The 12,977-nt window shown below is 57.7% G+C and overlaps 1 protein-coding gene and 1 long non-coding RNA gene across 2 annotated transcripts; one reads left to right on the top strand and one right to left on the bottom strand.

Moving 5' to 3' along the window:
* Positions 1-1,419: 1,419 nt before the first annotated feature.
* On the top strand, positions 1,420-12,570 carry STMN3 (stathmin 3). Its single transcript, XM_073236345.1, has 5 exons — positions 1,420-1,532; positions 8,225-8,320; positions 8,569-8,744; positions 9,717-9,908; positions 10,627-12,570. Exons 1-5 carry the CDS (start codon positions 1,514-1,516, stop codon positions 10,684-10,686), a joined length of 543 nt encoding a protein of 180 aa, XP_073092446.1. The 5' UTR covers positions 1,420-1,513; the 3' UTR covers positions 10,687-12,570.
* Positions 1,548-9,708, bottom strand: LOC118970260 (uncharacterized). Its single transcript, XR_005058088.2, has 4 exons — positions 9,456-9,708; positions 8,369-8,562; positions 5,705-5,873; positions 1,548-5,482 (listed from the first exon to the last, which is right to left on the bottom strand). It is a non-coding gene; the product is annotated as an uncharacterized lncRNA (long non-coding RNA).
* Positions 12,571-12,977: the final 407 nt, after the last annotated feature.

Genomic DNA, 12,977 nt, shown 5'->3' on the forward strand with positions numbered 1-12,977 from the left:
GTGGGCAAGCTTCAGAGCCATGAGTCCTGCTCTTCACATCCACATGCCCCCATCTGAGGGATTTCATCCCCCAGGAAGCCCAAGGGGGAAAGGCCAGGACACAGAGGCATGCCCTCCTTGGGTCGGAACTGTAGCTGAGGACCCCAGACTCTGAACTGATAGATGAGCTTCCTGGCCACATATTCAGGGTGATGGGCCTGCCCACTCTCCTACAAATCCTAACATATAAATGCCACTGTGCTGAACCTAACCCTGAGACGAGAGCAAGGGGAAACCGCAGTTCGTCACTGCAAGCCCCACACAGCAGGCACAGGGGTCTCCAGCACTTGGCAAATGTGAGCTGAGAATCTGTTCTGGCAGGCTGTGTGGGACTCCCTCAGTGGGCCAGGCACCATGTGGACTAGGACAGGTACTGACCAGTCTGGTGCTTACTGTGTGTGTACATCGAGGTGTGCTCACATCATACCTGCTGGGCCTGCTCCAGGCAACTCTGATCCTCAGGTGTGTCTCTGTGTTTCCACCTTCTGAGTCTGCCATATTTCTACTGGTTCCCCAGGTTTCCCACAGTTTTACTCCTGGCACTAGGACTTAATTGCTTGTAGAGTGATCATTTATCTTGGCTTTGGTAGCTCCATTCCTAAAACAGGAATCAAGTCCCAGCTGTCTGACTTGTTGTCCTCCAAGTGAGGAGATGGTCTCTGCCAGGGTCTCCCTGCAGGGGTATCAACCAGAACCCTGAGCCCAGAGGAGGTGGGGAGCCAGGATGCCCACTCACCCACCAAGTGCACGCATCTCTCCTCCATCATCTGGGGACTGGCTCATTGTCTCACCTTCCACCTGAGAACCAGAGGTACAGAGAGGTCAGAAACCTGCCCTCAGTTAACGGTGAGCAGAAGTCAGAGCTGAGTTGTAACCCATGATTATTTCACTTCAAAACCCTTGTTTTGGGCATTTAGCACTTCCATTTATCCTCTTCTCTGACTCAAAACCTGCTCATCCCTGGACTGCCCCTAAGAGGCCTTTCAGACTGGCCCCCACTCCCATATCCTCAAACGCTGCCCTCCCGGGGCACACACAGGCTGCCCAGCTTCCAGGTGCCCCAGGGATGAGCTCTCTAATACCACCCTGACGCTGCCGCCTGTTCCCTCCTGCCCAGGCCACCCTGGGGAGTGGGGTTTGTCTCCAGCAACCCCCCCAAAGCCTGCACAAAGACAGGTTGGAGGAGCACGGGGCCCCTGGGGTGCGCGGAAGAAGGATGGGCACCCTGCCGCACTCCACTCTGCGTCCCAGGTTGGTCTCCACCCTCCCTCCAGCCCTTTCAGACAGCCGCAGCCCCGGCCGCCCTCCCCCTCTCCCCCCCTTCCCGCTCCCCCCGCCTCTCTCTCCGCGCTCCGCGCCGCGCCCGCCTCCCGCCCTCCCCCCTCCCCTCCCCGGCACTGCAGCAGCCGCCGCCCGCAGCTCCAGCCGCCGCCCGCGCAGCTCCGGCCTCCGCAGCTCCGCCGCCGCCAGCACCATGGCCAGCACCGTGTCCGGTAGGCGCCCGGGCCGCGGGCTTCTTGGGGCGGCCGCGGGGCTGGGCAGAGGGCATAGACCGGCGTCGCCTAACTCGGGGGCAGGTCGCGGACCCCTTTCCCATCTCGGAACCGGCGCACTGCAAAGGCGCGGGAGCGAGCGGGCCGAACCCGCAGGAGCCGGCGTTCAGGGCTGCCGGGGTGGGGCGACCTGGTGCCTCGAGCGCGGGGATCGCGGCGCCGTTTGGCGGGCGTGGGCCGCTGGGTAGGGGTCGGACCCCGGGGGCGCATTGCTCTTTCCAGCGAGACTGCAGCGGGGTGGCTCAGAGGACCCGGGCGCCAGCCCAGCACCTTGGTGGCGCCTCCCCGGGGGTAGACAGGTCCCCAGTCCGACCGTGCCTTGGAGGAGGAGGGAGGGAAGAAGGTGGGACCCTTTGCCGGCAGGACCCGGGCTCTCCCAGCTCCAGTGGGGCGTCCTGGGCACTGGGAAGAGGGAGGACGCTGCTGGCGGACGGGGGAGGGAGACCAGAGCCCGGAGCAGGCGGAGCTTACCCATCCCCCCTCCTTCGGAGGCTCAGGGACCACCTCGTGCCACCCAGTGCCTCCGGCTCAGGTCAAAAAAGCCATCGCCCTTTGCGCAGCAGGGTTTGGAGTGGGGGTCTGCTGCGGTTTCCAAGCCTTCCCAGGATGGGGTCTGCCCCTCCCTCCCCCGCTGCCCTGTGTATCCCAAGCAGCGGATGTACGGCTGTGGAGGACAGGGACCCCTCCCTCCTTCCTGGCCCGAGTCAGGCGCGGATGTTGGGTAGCGAAGGGACGCGACCAAAGGCACATGTTGATGCCACAGGCCCGGGCCTGGACCTCCACACCTCAGAGGCAGTGACACCGGCCTTCTCTTTGCTAGACGGGGACACAGCTAACCCTTGCTTAGTCCCAGGATTTTTCTGGTGTCAGAAGGTTAGTTTTGTTAAGCTGGACCACCACCTCAAAAATGTGCTGCAGTGCCATCCAGAGCCTGCCTCCTGGCCAACATCGTGCTGCAAACAAAGCCTTCCTGGCCCTTGAGCCCTGCGCTCGATGGGGTGCAGCTCCACGCACACATGCCTGGGCCTATCTTCTGCTTTTTCCAACCACAAAGTTCGGAGGGTGGCCTAGCCCAGGAGTGGTTATGTGAGCCCACCAGTAACTATGGCCAAAACTAGTCTGAGTGAACCACAGCTTCAGCTCCTCTGTTAAAAGGTATCTCTGTATCTAAGCTGGCCTGTGCATACAGTAAAACAACAAATTTGACTGGATCTATACTGTTGGAACTCAACCAGGAATTAGGAGAACTGCAAGTTGTAGCGCTCCAAAATCTCACAACTACAGACTATCTACTGTTAAAAGAACATAAGGGATGTGAACAGTTCCCAGGAATGGGTTGTTTTAATTTGTCTGATTTCTCTCAGACTGTTCAAGTTCAATTGGACAATATCCATCATATTACAGATAAATTTTCACAAATGCCTAAGGTGCCTAACTGGTTTTCTTGGTTTCACTGGAGACGGCTGGTAATTATAGATCTGCTTTGGTTATGTAACTGTATTCCTATTATGTTAATGTGTGTGTGCAATTTAATTAGCTGTTTAAAACCTATACATGCTTACGTTACTCTACAAGAAGATAAGAAGATATGTCAAAGAAATAATCAATCTTCCCATGTTTTCTTCCATCTGCTACTTCTATAGCTTTTCTACTTCCTTCCTAATTACAATCCTTAAATAGAATTCGTGCCTCATATCAAATTTACCGAGTATCATAACTCTTCCAAGTGGTAAAGATACCTCAAGACAAATGCTGGGCATAGAAGCCACAGGGCATTAATCTGCAAAGAAATAAAAAGCTAACCTTTTCAAACAATATTGCTTCTCTCTCACTTACCAACTTTACATTTCCCTGTATGGCCCCGGAAGATGACTGGTTAGCCAGAGACGGGTAAGATTCCTCAAGGGAGGAACAACCTAAGACAGGCACAGTCGCAGGGGGGCCATCAGGTGAGAAATTGGGGATCAACAGAGGTGAGGCTCAGAACCTCACCCCCTCCCTGTTTTGAGAGAAATCTTCCGCATCCGTGGATGTTTTATTGCCCTTGTCTAGCTTGGATCAACACTTAGTCTACAGGCACACACCTGATCATCTACATTTGCTCTCTTACAGCACTAAACTATGTTTTCTGCCTTTATCTTGCATCTACCTACCACTTCAACATTTTATTTAAAAAAATAAATTAATAATAATAATAATAAGGGAGAATTGTGGGATTCACATATAAATCAAGTATAAAAATCAAATGAATATTCATATTTGACCTGATTGTTTATAGTTCATAATGCGTGATCAAAACCAAAAGTTTCTGTGATGACGGCCCTTGTACGGTTCACCATGTAAGAACTTGTTTGTTATGCTTCAGAAGATTGGAGACTGACGAGAATTAGGCTTGGGGTGGATAAATGATTGTGCATTGAGCATTGAGTCCCCTATACAGAATTTTATTGCTGTTAACAACCATTTGATCAATAAATATGAGAGATGCCCTCTCCAAACAAACAAACAAACAAAAATGTCATCACCACCCCCTTTTCAGCAACATTTGTCAAAGAGTTGTCTCCATTTCCTCTCCCCCTGCATCTCTTTGGAACATGTTCCAATAAAGCTTTCGCCCCAATGAAAAAAAAAAAAGGTATCTCTGATTGGAGCAGCTGCTCGCTTCGGTGCACCCGCTGGCGGGCTGCCTTTGGCCTTGGTGACCAGGGGAAGACTTGCTGTCTGCTCTGGTCTCAGAGCTGCGGCAGGATCGGCCTTAGCTCCCTCCTCCTGCGCAGACTGAAAAGCCTGCCCACTGCCTTTCCCTTGAGCGCCGATGACGGCTGTGTTCTCAGGGCCTCCTTGGGGAGACAGCCATCTCTTGTCCTTGCCAGGAGCTCACCTCCTTACACATTTTGGTAGAGTCTTGCCCATATTTGGCTCCTTGTGCAACTCCATGAAGCTGTGAGGCCTTGCACATACTACCTAACCAGTCAGGGCCTCAGTTTCCCCATCTGAATGGGGATGACAGTGACATCAGCACCCCTAGCCTCGTTCTGAGAGTGGAACAAGTTATTTCAGGAAGGTGCTTGGCCTGCATTGTGGCAAGACTTGAGTGGCCAGTCTGTGCCCGTCAGTGGGACTGCTGGAGCCATGTTTCCCTGAGCTTCCTGTCCACATAAGGTGAATTCTGCTGGCAATACCTGCCACACTGGGCTCCCTACACTGTCGGATGTGACTCTGACTAGTGAGAGAGGGGGGCAGTCAGATCGCAACGAGCTCTGTCTGTTGGGGAGCAGTTAGCAGCAGCCTCTAGGCCCCTTCCAGGGGCAAGTGAACATCTGTGGACCCCTGCCCTTCCAGGTCTGGACAGACCCTCCCTCTTCCCTGAGGCTCCCAATAGGAAAGTTGCAGTCAGAGGCCCGGGCTCTTGACCTGCTCCCATCTGAGCATGCTATGTGACTTTGGGTGGGCTGCTTGTTCACTCTGAGTCTCTCTTTTCTCCTCTGTAGAAATGAGGTGACTAGGGTGACTGCGTGGCTGCTTGGTCTTGAGAGTCACTTGGGGAAATAGGTGTGTGTGACTGGCCACCCAGTGGGCACCATTATTGCTGTTCTGTGCTGCTGTCAGCTGGTGCTGCCTTCTAACTCCTGCTCACCTAGGACCCAGTCATCCAAGAGGCCAATATGCATTTTTGTATATTTAACATTTAATATAAAGAAGAAGAGGGAAATGAAAGTAACCCAGCTTGTGACAGAGGTCTGCGAGTCCTTGAAGTCAGTGATGGATGAGGAAGGAAGAGCAGGGTCCTGGTGAGAAGGAAAAGGGCACAGGAGGCCGTTGAGGCCCTGGAGGGGCTTTCTGGCTCGAGCCTAGTGGCCTGAGTGGATCTGGGCCTCAACCTCTTCCCTCTGCAATGAAATGTGATCTTTAAGCCCCTTCAGCTCTGAAAACACAGGCATAACCTGCCGCCCTGTGTGCAGCCAGGCCCAACCCCGCATGCAGGCTTCCCGGACCCACTCTCTCTGAATGTGTCAGTTCCCCACCTGCCATCTAGTCCCCTCCACTCTGCGGCCAGACCACACAACAGGCCCCGTTCCCAAAGCCCCTCCTGAAGGGTGCCCCCCTCTCACTTGACTTCTTGAGGGTGGGTTGTCCGTGAAGAAAGCTCCTCATGGGCCGTCAGCCTTAGGAGAAACCAACCTGGGCAATCTCCATGATGAGGAATCATCACGTGCAGAGCCACATCGCTGTTCACAGTTGCAGGACACAGTCCCTCACTTCCCAACTGGACACTGTGCCCTGGGCAGAACCATGACCCCAGAGAGCCCTGGCATCCATCTCTAGGCCCTCAGCTTTCTCCCAGTCTCTTGCACAGGCAGTGCTCACACCTGCCCAAGCTCCCCATCTTTCCCCCTGAATTGCTGCCAGCCCCCCCAGTGCCGAAGTGCCAGTTGCCTGGAAGGGAGCCCCGACATTTGTCTATAAACTGGTTCCTCCTCTGCAATGAATCTGCAGGTCCTTTTCCTGGGAACATTTCAGGCTCTGGCAGAGAGGGGCTTAAGCAGCTGTGAGGCCCCAGGTTCCTGGTCTGGAAGGTAAACCCACTCTGGGGTCTTGACCTCTGCTGTGGAAGGACTATCTGAAAGGTCAGGACGGTGGGGGCGGCAGTGTCTGTCGCCAGGGTGGTGGTCACTGGCAGGTTAGACCAAGTCCTCTCCTTCCTGGCCTCTCCCGGGACCGAAGTGTGCCCCTTGACCTAGACCCCCTCTTGTTCCACTCCCCACCTTCCCTCTGAGCACAGGGCTGGTGACAACCCCAGCCTCTCAAGTGTCCAGGTGTCTCTTGGTCTGCTGCTCATGGAGAGCTGGCTCTGACTGGCCTTACACCATCTGACTCTCCAGCACATGTACTTTGATGCACCCTCTGCTTCCTTTTTAAAATTAACTTTTCATAACACAAGCAATACATGAATATCTTCTGATTGTGAAAAAATGAAATTGACCTCAGGCCAAAATCCTCTTTGAGGCCCACCCCCCCTTAGCACCCCCTCCAACTTTCTCCAGCCTCTTGAATCCAGTATCAAGACATGAGCCTTTGCTCTCCTTCCCCTCCAAGCCCCCCGAAGCATGTCCCTGCTGCTTGCCCAGGAATCCTCTGTGCCCCCTTTACAGCCTCTTGGGCTTTCTGCAGAAGTGTCTAGGGCATGGGGATATTTAGGTCCAATAACGTCATTCTCTGCACTGGTTGTGGGAGGACCCTGCTCGCCATGAGCTATTCCCTCAGACAAGGGCCTGATAACTTATTTCCTGGGTCCTGTTTCTACACCAACACTCTCCAAGTTCATGTTAACTCAATTTAAAAACATTATCACACTATCTTGTGTGAAATTTGATCAGGAAGTTTTTGTTCATCTAAACACTTGTCCAAAAAGAATGCCAGGTAACTGTGCACATTATTTTCTTCATGGAAGCTGGAAGAGGGAATTCCCTCTCCCTGGAGTGTCTCTCTGGAGACCTAGATTAGCTTCTGCAGCCAGGGAGTCAGGAGCAGAGTGAGCCACCGCGTTTTAGAAACCTGCTGGAGTGGTGGTAAGAACAGGACTGCTTGGGCTTGTGCTCAAAGAGCTTTGGGCCAGTCACCCCAGCCACCTGGGCCTCGTGTTACCTTGGTTGAGGGTGTGTGACAGTACTGGGTTTGCAGGATTGGACCACGTGTCTATTTTGGGGCCTGGCTTGTTGTGAATAGGCCATAAATAGCTCAGTTATTTCCACGCCAAGTGTGGGCATCTCCCTTCCCCCGACAGGGCTCAGGGCCTCAGCAGCGGGGCTTCCTTTTCTGGTTGGGCAGTAGGAACACTGGGCCGTGGGTACTCAGAAGCAAGCAGGTGGGTGGAGGTGCTGAACGGACAGCTCCCTCCCCTTTGGTCCTACATGGGCAGTGAGTATGTCTGGTGAGAGTCTGTTTTCATCCTAGGGTCGGCTGCCCTACTGTCAGGGTAAATGGGGGTGGGAGGTGGGAACAGGGGGCAGTCTGAGGGCTTCACCCCAATGTACAGCCCACGAAAGTGCTGTCTGAAGAAGCCCCTTGTCTGCTGGTCCAGTCATGAGTGATAGTGGTTAACCTCATCTACCCAAGTGGGCAGTTGTCTTTGAAAGGGAAGGGGGAGGACAGGGAGAAATACCTAGAGGGGCAGAAGGCGGTGGGAGTCAGGAAGACGCACAGTGACAAATAATCACAGAGACACGGAGAGATATGAAGAGAGAGAGTGACAGGTAGAGCGCCAGAAAGACAGAAGGACAAAATGGGATGCAGAAGGCACAGAAGACAAAGACACAGCATGTGGGAGAGGGAGGTGCACCCAGGTGCCACGAGAAAGAGAAGCAGGGGAGGGAGGCACAGGGATGGGACTAACGGGCAGGACCCACAGCAGAGTGCCCCTTACAGGGGCATCCCAGGGGGCCCGTGTCTGGGAGGCAAGAGGGGAGAGAAGAGACAGAGAGTCAGAGATGTGGGAGCACAAGAGTGAGATCAGCAGGCTGGCAGAGAGACCGGCTGGAGGAAGGGAAAGGAGGAAGGGCTGAGGACAGGGCAGGTGGTGGGCAGCTGGGGAGGGAGCCGCGGTACCGGCTCATGCTGGCCCTGACCCACAGCTTACAAGGAGAAGATGAAGGAGCTGTCGGTGCTGTCGCTCATCTGCTCCTGCTTCTACTCACAGCCACACCCCAACACCATCTACCAGTATGGCGGTGAGTGTGCCCTGGGCTCCTGCCCAGCCAGTGCCTGCAGCACCTTACCTTGCTCTCCCTCCCATGGCCTCTCCACACCTCTCTGGCTTGGCTGGCTTCTGGACAGAGGGTCTGGGGGCTCAGGGTTGGGAGTCCCTCGTGAGCAGCCGCACCTCCTCCTGAAGCCCTTTAGGGTGTGCACTGGGAACATGCTCCTTTGACCCTCGCCAGCTGGCTGTCCTAGAGCCCCATCTGGTCTTGTCCTGCAGACATGGAAGTGAAGCAGCTGGACAAGAGGGCCTCTGGCCAGAGCTTTGAGGTCATCCTCAAGTCCCCTTCTGATCTGTCCCCGGAGAGCCCCATGCTCTCCTCCCCGCCCAAGAGGAAGGACACCTCCCTGGAGGAGCTGCAGAAGCGGATGGAGGCAGCCGAGGAACGGAGGAAGGTAAGGAGCCTGCTCCTACACCCAGGTCCTGATGAAGGTGGCCAGGAGGCCTCCATGGCCACAGCCAGGGTCCCAGGGCTCAGGATGCGCCACGCCCCTACTTGATTGTCAACCTGGGGCAGAGAGGGTCTCCGGTTCCTTGGACCTCCTCCTGAGAGATTGGATGGGACAGGGTGGAGGAAGGATCCCCAGTAGCAGACGCTGCGTGTGTAAGAGGCCCTCAGCCGTGGCCAGGAGAGAGCCAGGTGGTGGCCCCAGAAGAGACCCTAGGACACGAGGCTGGGCTGGCATCCTGGCATCCTTCTCCTGGGCAGGGGAGTGAGAACGAAGAGCCTCCCATGTGCTGGGGGCTGCAAGCCCAGACCTCCTGGAAGCTCTGGGGCCCCAGGAGGACTGAGCCTGGGCCTTAGGCTCCTTCCCCCACTGAAACAGAGAAAGACTTGCTCTCAGGAGCGTGGTCCTGATGCCCGAGTACATTGGGCAGGGGCAGGGGCGCTGTCCCCCTTACAGCTGGTCCTGGTGAGACATGGGGATGCAGGCTTTGCGCAGGGCTAATTAGTAGTGCCCTTCACGTGTGTGGAGCCCAGCAGCCTTCCAAGGGCAGGCTGACTTCCCCTGGGTCTGGGCTCCCCTCCTCCGGCAGGCGGACAGTGTGGCGCCAGCAGCCCTGGGGACGCCTCCACCGCCCCTAGCGCCTTGGGGAGCGCCTACCTGATGTCTATCAAGCACCTGATTTGTGCTCAGAGGGCAGACGTTCGTGGAAGAGGCGGGGAAGGCTCAGTGACAGCCCGCGGGGCTAGAATTCCGTGTCTCCCGCAACGTTGCCCGCGCTCACCCGGGCGTGGCGGCAGCAGCCGGGCGGAGGGGGCCCCGGGCACGCCCGGGGCACGGGGGGCGAGGGCACCCGCGCCGGCGGCGGGCAGCGTGGGCGGGCTCCCGGGCGGGCTGGGCTCACGCGCCGCGCCCGCGCAGACGCAGGAGGCGCAGGTGCGGAGACAGCTGGCCGGGCGCCGCGAGCACGAGCGCGGGGTGCTGCACAAGGCGCTGCAGGAGAGCAGCAACTTCAGCCGCCTGGCGGAGGAGAAGCTCAACCACAAGATGGAGCTCAGCAAGGAGATCCGCGAGGCGCACCTGGCGGCGCTGCGCGAGCGGCTGCGCGAGAAGGTGCGCCCCGCGGGCGGAGCGGGGCCCTGGGACGGACCGGGGGCGGGGGCCGGGGGACCTGGGCGGCCGGCGGCGGAGGCGGAGGCGCAGGGGCCCGCCCAGCGTTTCCCGGACGCCCCCGGTAGTGCCCCGTTCGAGGCCCACCGTGTGGTCTTGGCGGGGCAAGGCCAGTAACCGCGGCCATGAGTGGACGGTCATCACTTTGAGTCGCTCTGAAGGACGCGCGTGGGGTATGAGCTACAAGAGGGGCCGGAGTTGGGACCCCTCCCTTTGGGCTGCCCCCCCCACCCCCCACCCCGTGACTTCCTGTCCTGCTTGGGGCCAGCCCAGGGTTGGGTGAGGCCTGGGGGTGGCCTCCTGTCCATCCAGCGGTGAGACCTGGGGCCTGCACACCCAAGGAGCTGCCCAGAGTCACAGCGCTCTGCTTTGGGTGCATCCCCCGTTGCACCGAGGGCCGGCCTCTGCCTTCAGGCCACACCTAGGGTGACGTGCGTCTTTCCCTGTAATCTGTAATGCCCCAGTCCTGGGTGCTAAAGTGTCCTCAGCGGTTGCACTTGGGACGGAGCCACTTAAGGGATGAAAGGCTCCCAGGGCCCCCAAACATGGGAGTTGGGGAAGGCCAGGGCCCCCTGGGCCCTGGAGTGGCAGGAAGGGCAGGGCTGCCTCACTCCCAGACACCCCAGGAGCCCACAGCCCACCCACCCACCTGTCCTTGCAGGAGCTGCATGCGGCCGAGGTACGCAGGAATAAGGAGCAGCGGGAGGAGATTTCCGGCTAAAGGACTTTGGACACCGAGGCACCAGGATCCTGCGACCAGACATCAACACATTAGGGTTTTGTTTTTGTTTTGTTCAACTGTGTCTAGACGCGACTTCTGCCCCTGCTCCCTCCCTCTCCCCCTGCCCTCCCAGCTTTATGCTTCTCCTTCTGAGCTCTGACCACCCAGTCCTCATGGCCAGTCACTGACCACAGCCTGTCCCTGGAGGAGCCGCAGGGCACGGCACACAGTCCCTCAGTTAAGGCACCAGGCCAGGCAGCGGCTGGATCCCCTCCGCTGTCCTCTTCGTGGATGGGGTGACTGCATCGGCGAATCAGTGGTGGTGGTAGTGGCAGGAACATGGGCTTACACCGGGTCATCTTGTGAGCGCGTTGTCACTGAGGGTGTGTCATCTGCGCCACCTCCCTGTCAAAGGCGGCACCACCGCCATGCCCTCCGTGGGAGAGGGGCTTGGTATAGAGGAAGGGACAGAGGATGCAGAAAGTGAGATGGGGCAGAGCCCTTTCCCCCTCCTGTCACTGGGGCTGTCACAGAGGCCGGCCCTGGGAGCTGTGTGCAGTGGGGCACTTGGAACTGCTGGGTAGGGGCTGCGGCACCTTTATGTGGGTGCACAGGGGTCATCTGAGACCACCTGGCCTGTGGTGGGCACCCCGGGCTGACCTAGGACCTGTGGTCACTGCCTGTGGCTGGAGTGGTGGGGTGGGATGTGACCTGAGTTCAGGGGAGTGGGCATTCTTCACCAGGGATCTGTGGGCAAGCTGCTGTGGTCCAAGGGTCACAGGCAGCACGGACACCTCCTTGCTCTCCTTCCAGAAGTGCCCTCCTCTCAAAAGCCTTTTGCCCAGCACCTAGGTGGGAAAAGTTCCCCTCCTGCTGTCCTTCCCTGCCGCACCTTCAGATACCCTTGGAGGACCCTGTCCTTAGAGCCCTCTGGAGCCCTGGCCTCTTCCTGGGCCCCTTGATCTGGTAGACGGATGCTCCGTGATGCTCCTGGCTGCAGGATGGTCAGGCTCGCCTCTGGACAGGCGTGCCAGTTGGGAGTGGCAGCCACAGTGCCCCTTAGGGAACCCCAAGCAGACAGCAAGGGGTAGGGGGCCAGCTGCCTATAGACTTGGATGTGGGGCTCAAGGGACAGGACCCCAAAACACCGCCCTGCCTGGCCCGTTCTTGGCATTCCTGGCCAGTGGCCCTAACGGCCAGCCTGCAGGTTGGAGGCCTGCCTCTAGGCCTTCATGCCAAGCCCCTCCTGGAGTGGGTTTCTTCCCCTCCTTCAGCCCAGAGGATCTCCAGATCTTCCAGCGCTGGCTTTTGAGGACTTCCACCTGTGTGGACAGGGAGCCACCCAAAGTCCAGTCTTTGTGCCCTTGCAGCGTCCTCCCCTTCTCCATGGCAACCCCATTCATGGTGGGTACTGGGGACAGGATCCTTGCTGACATCCTCTTGGTGGAAAGTGTGAGGGGACAGGACCTAGAGCCAGCAGCTCAGAAACCAGGTGGTTGCAGCCCCCAGTGCCCCTGGCTTCCACCCTACAGAGACTGATGGGGTCGCTGCGGTGGTCTCCCGGGGTCAAGCCAGGGAGCATGGGTGGATGCTGGTCTCTTGCAGTGGGCTTGGAGGATGTGAGGACCCATGGCCCCCTCCCCGTCCCCACCAAGACAGCTTCCAAGGGACGACAAGCCAGGATCAGAGCCAGTGGTGCCCACATGCAGCTTTTGTGGGGCTCAGGGAGGGAAGCAGAAGGGGAACTGTTAACCATGGCAGCCCCCTCAGCAGAGCCCCGTGTGACGTGCGCCCATCTCACCCACCTAGTGAAAGTGAACTTAAAATTAAATCAGAGGAACGATTAAAGAACAAAACCTGCATCGGAGGCATGGTTGAACTGTCCCAGCGTGTGTCCCGCGTCTGTAGGGTCCAGTGCACTGACGGCCCTGCCGAGCCTGAGTCCTTACTGGGCCTTACTCTGGGTTGACACTGCTTATCAAGCTTGTTTTTATCACCATGATCACAAATGGTTCTAGTGACAATGGCGATTCTAGGAAGTGAGCACATAAATGACACACAAGCCCTCTTTGTCCTCTGGAGCCTCGGGGGACAGTGGGACAGGAGGGAGAAGGCAGGCTGTGGGTGGGGCTGGCCCTTCCTGCTGAGCTGGCCTGGGGGTCTGAGGCTGGGCCTCTCACTGCAGCACCTAGGTTGTAGGTCTTGCTCGTATGTGGGGTGTATCCTAGGCTCCCAGGGATGTGCCCTCTGGTGGGCCCCCACTGGGCAGCTGATTGTTCACAGACCCAGAT

This window comes from Manis javanica, chromosome 5 (genome assembly GCF_040802235.1).
Source record: "Manis javanica isolate MJ-LG chromosome 5, MJ_LKY, whole genome shotgun sequence".
NCBI lineage: Eukaryota > Metazoa > Chordata > Mammalia > Pholidota > Manidae > Manis > Manis javanica.

Coding starts and splice junctions, on each gene's coding strand:
- STMN3 (XM_073236345.1), top strand. Junction 8,745..9,716: donor CAGCCGAGGAACGGAGGAAG/GTAAGGAGCCTG, acceptor GCGCCCGCGCAG/ACGCAGGAGGCGCAGGTGCG. Junction 9,909..10,626: donor GCGAGCGGCTGCGCGAGAAG/GTGCGCCCCGCG, acceptor CTGTCCTTGCAG/GAGCTGCATGCGGCCGAGGT.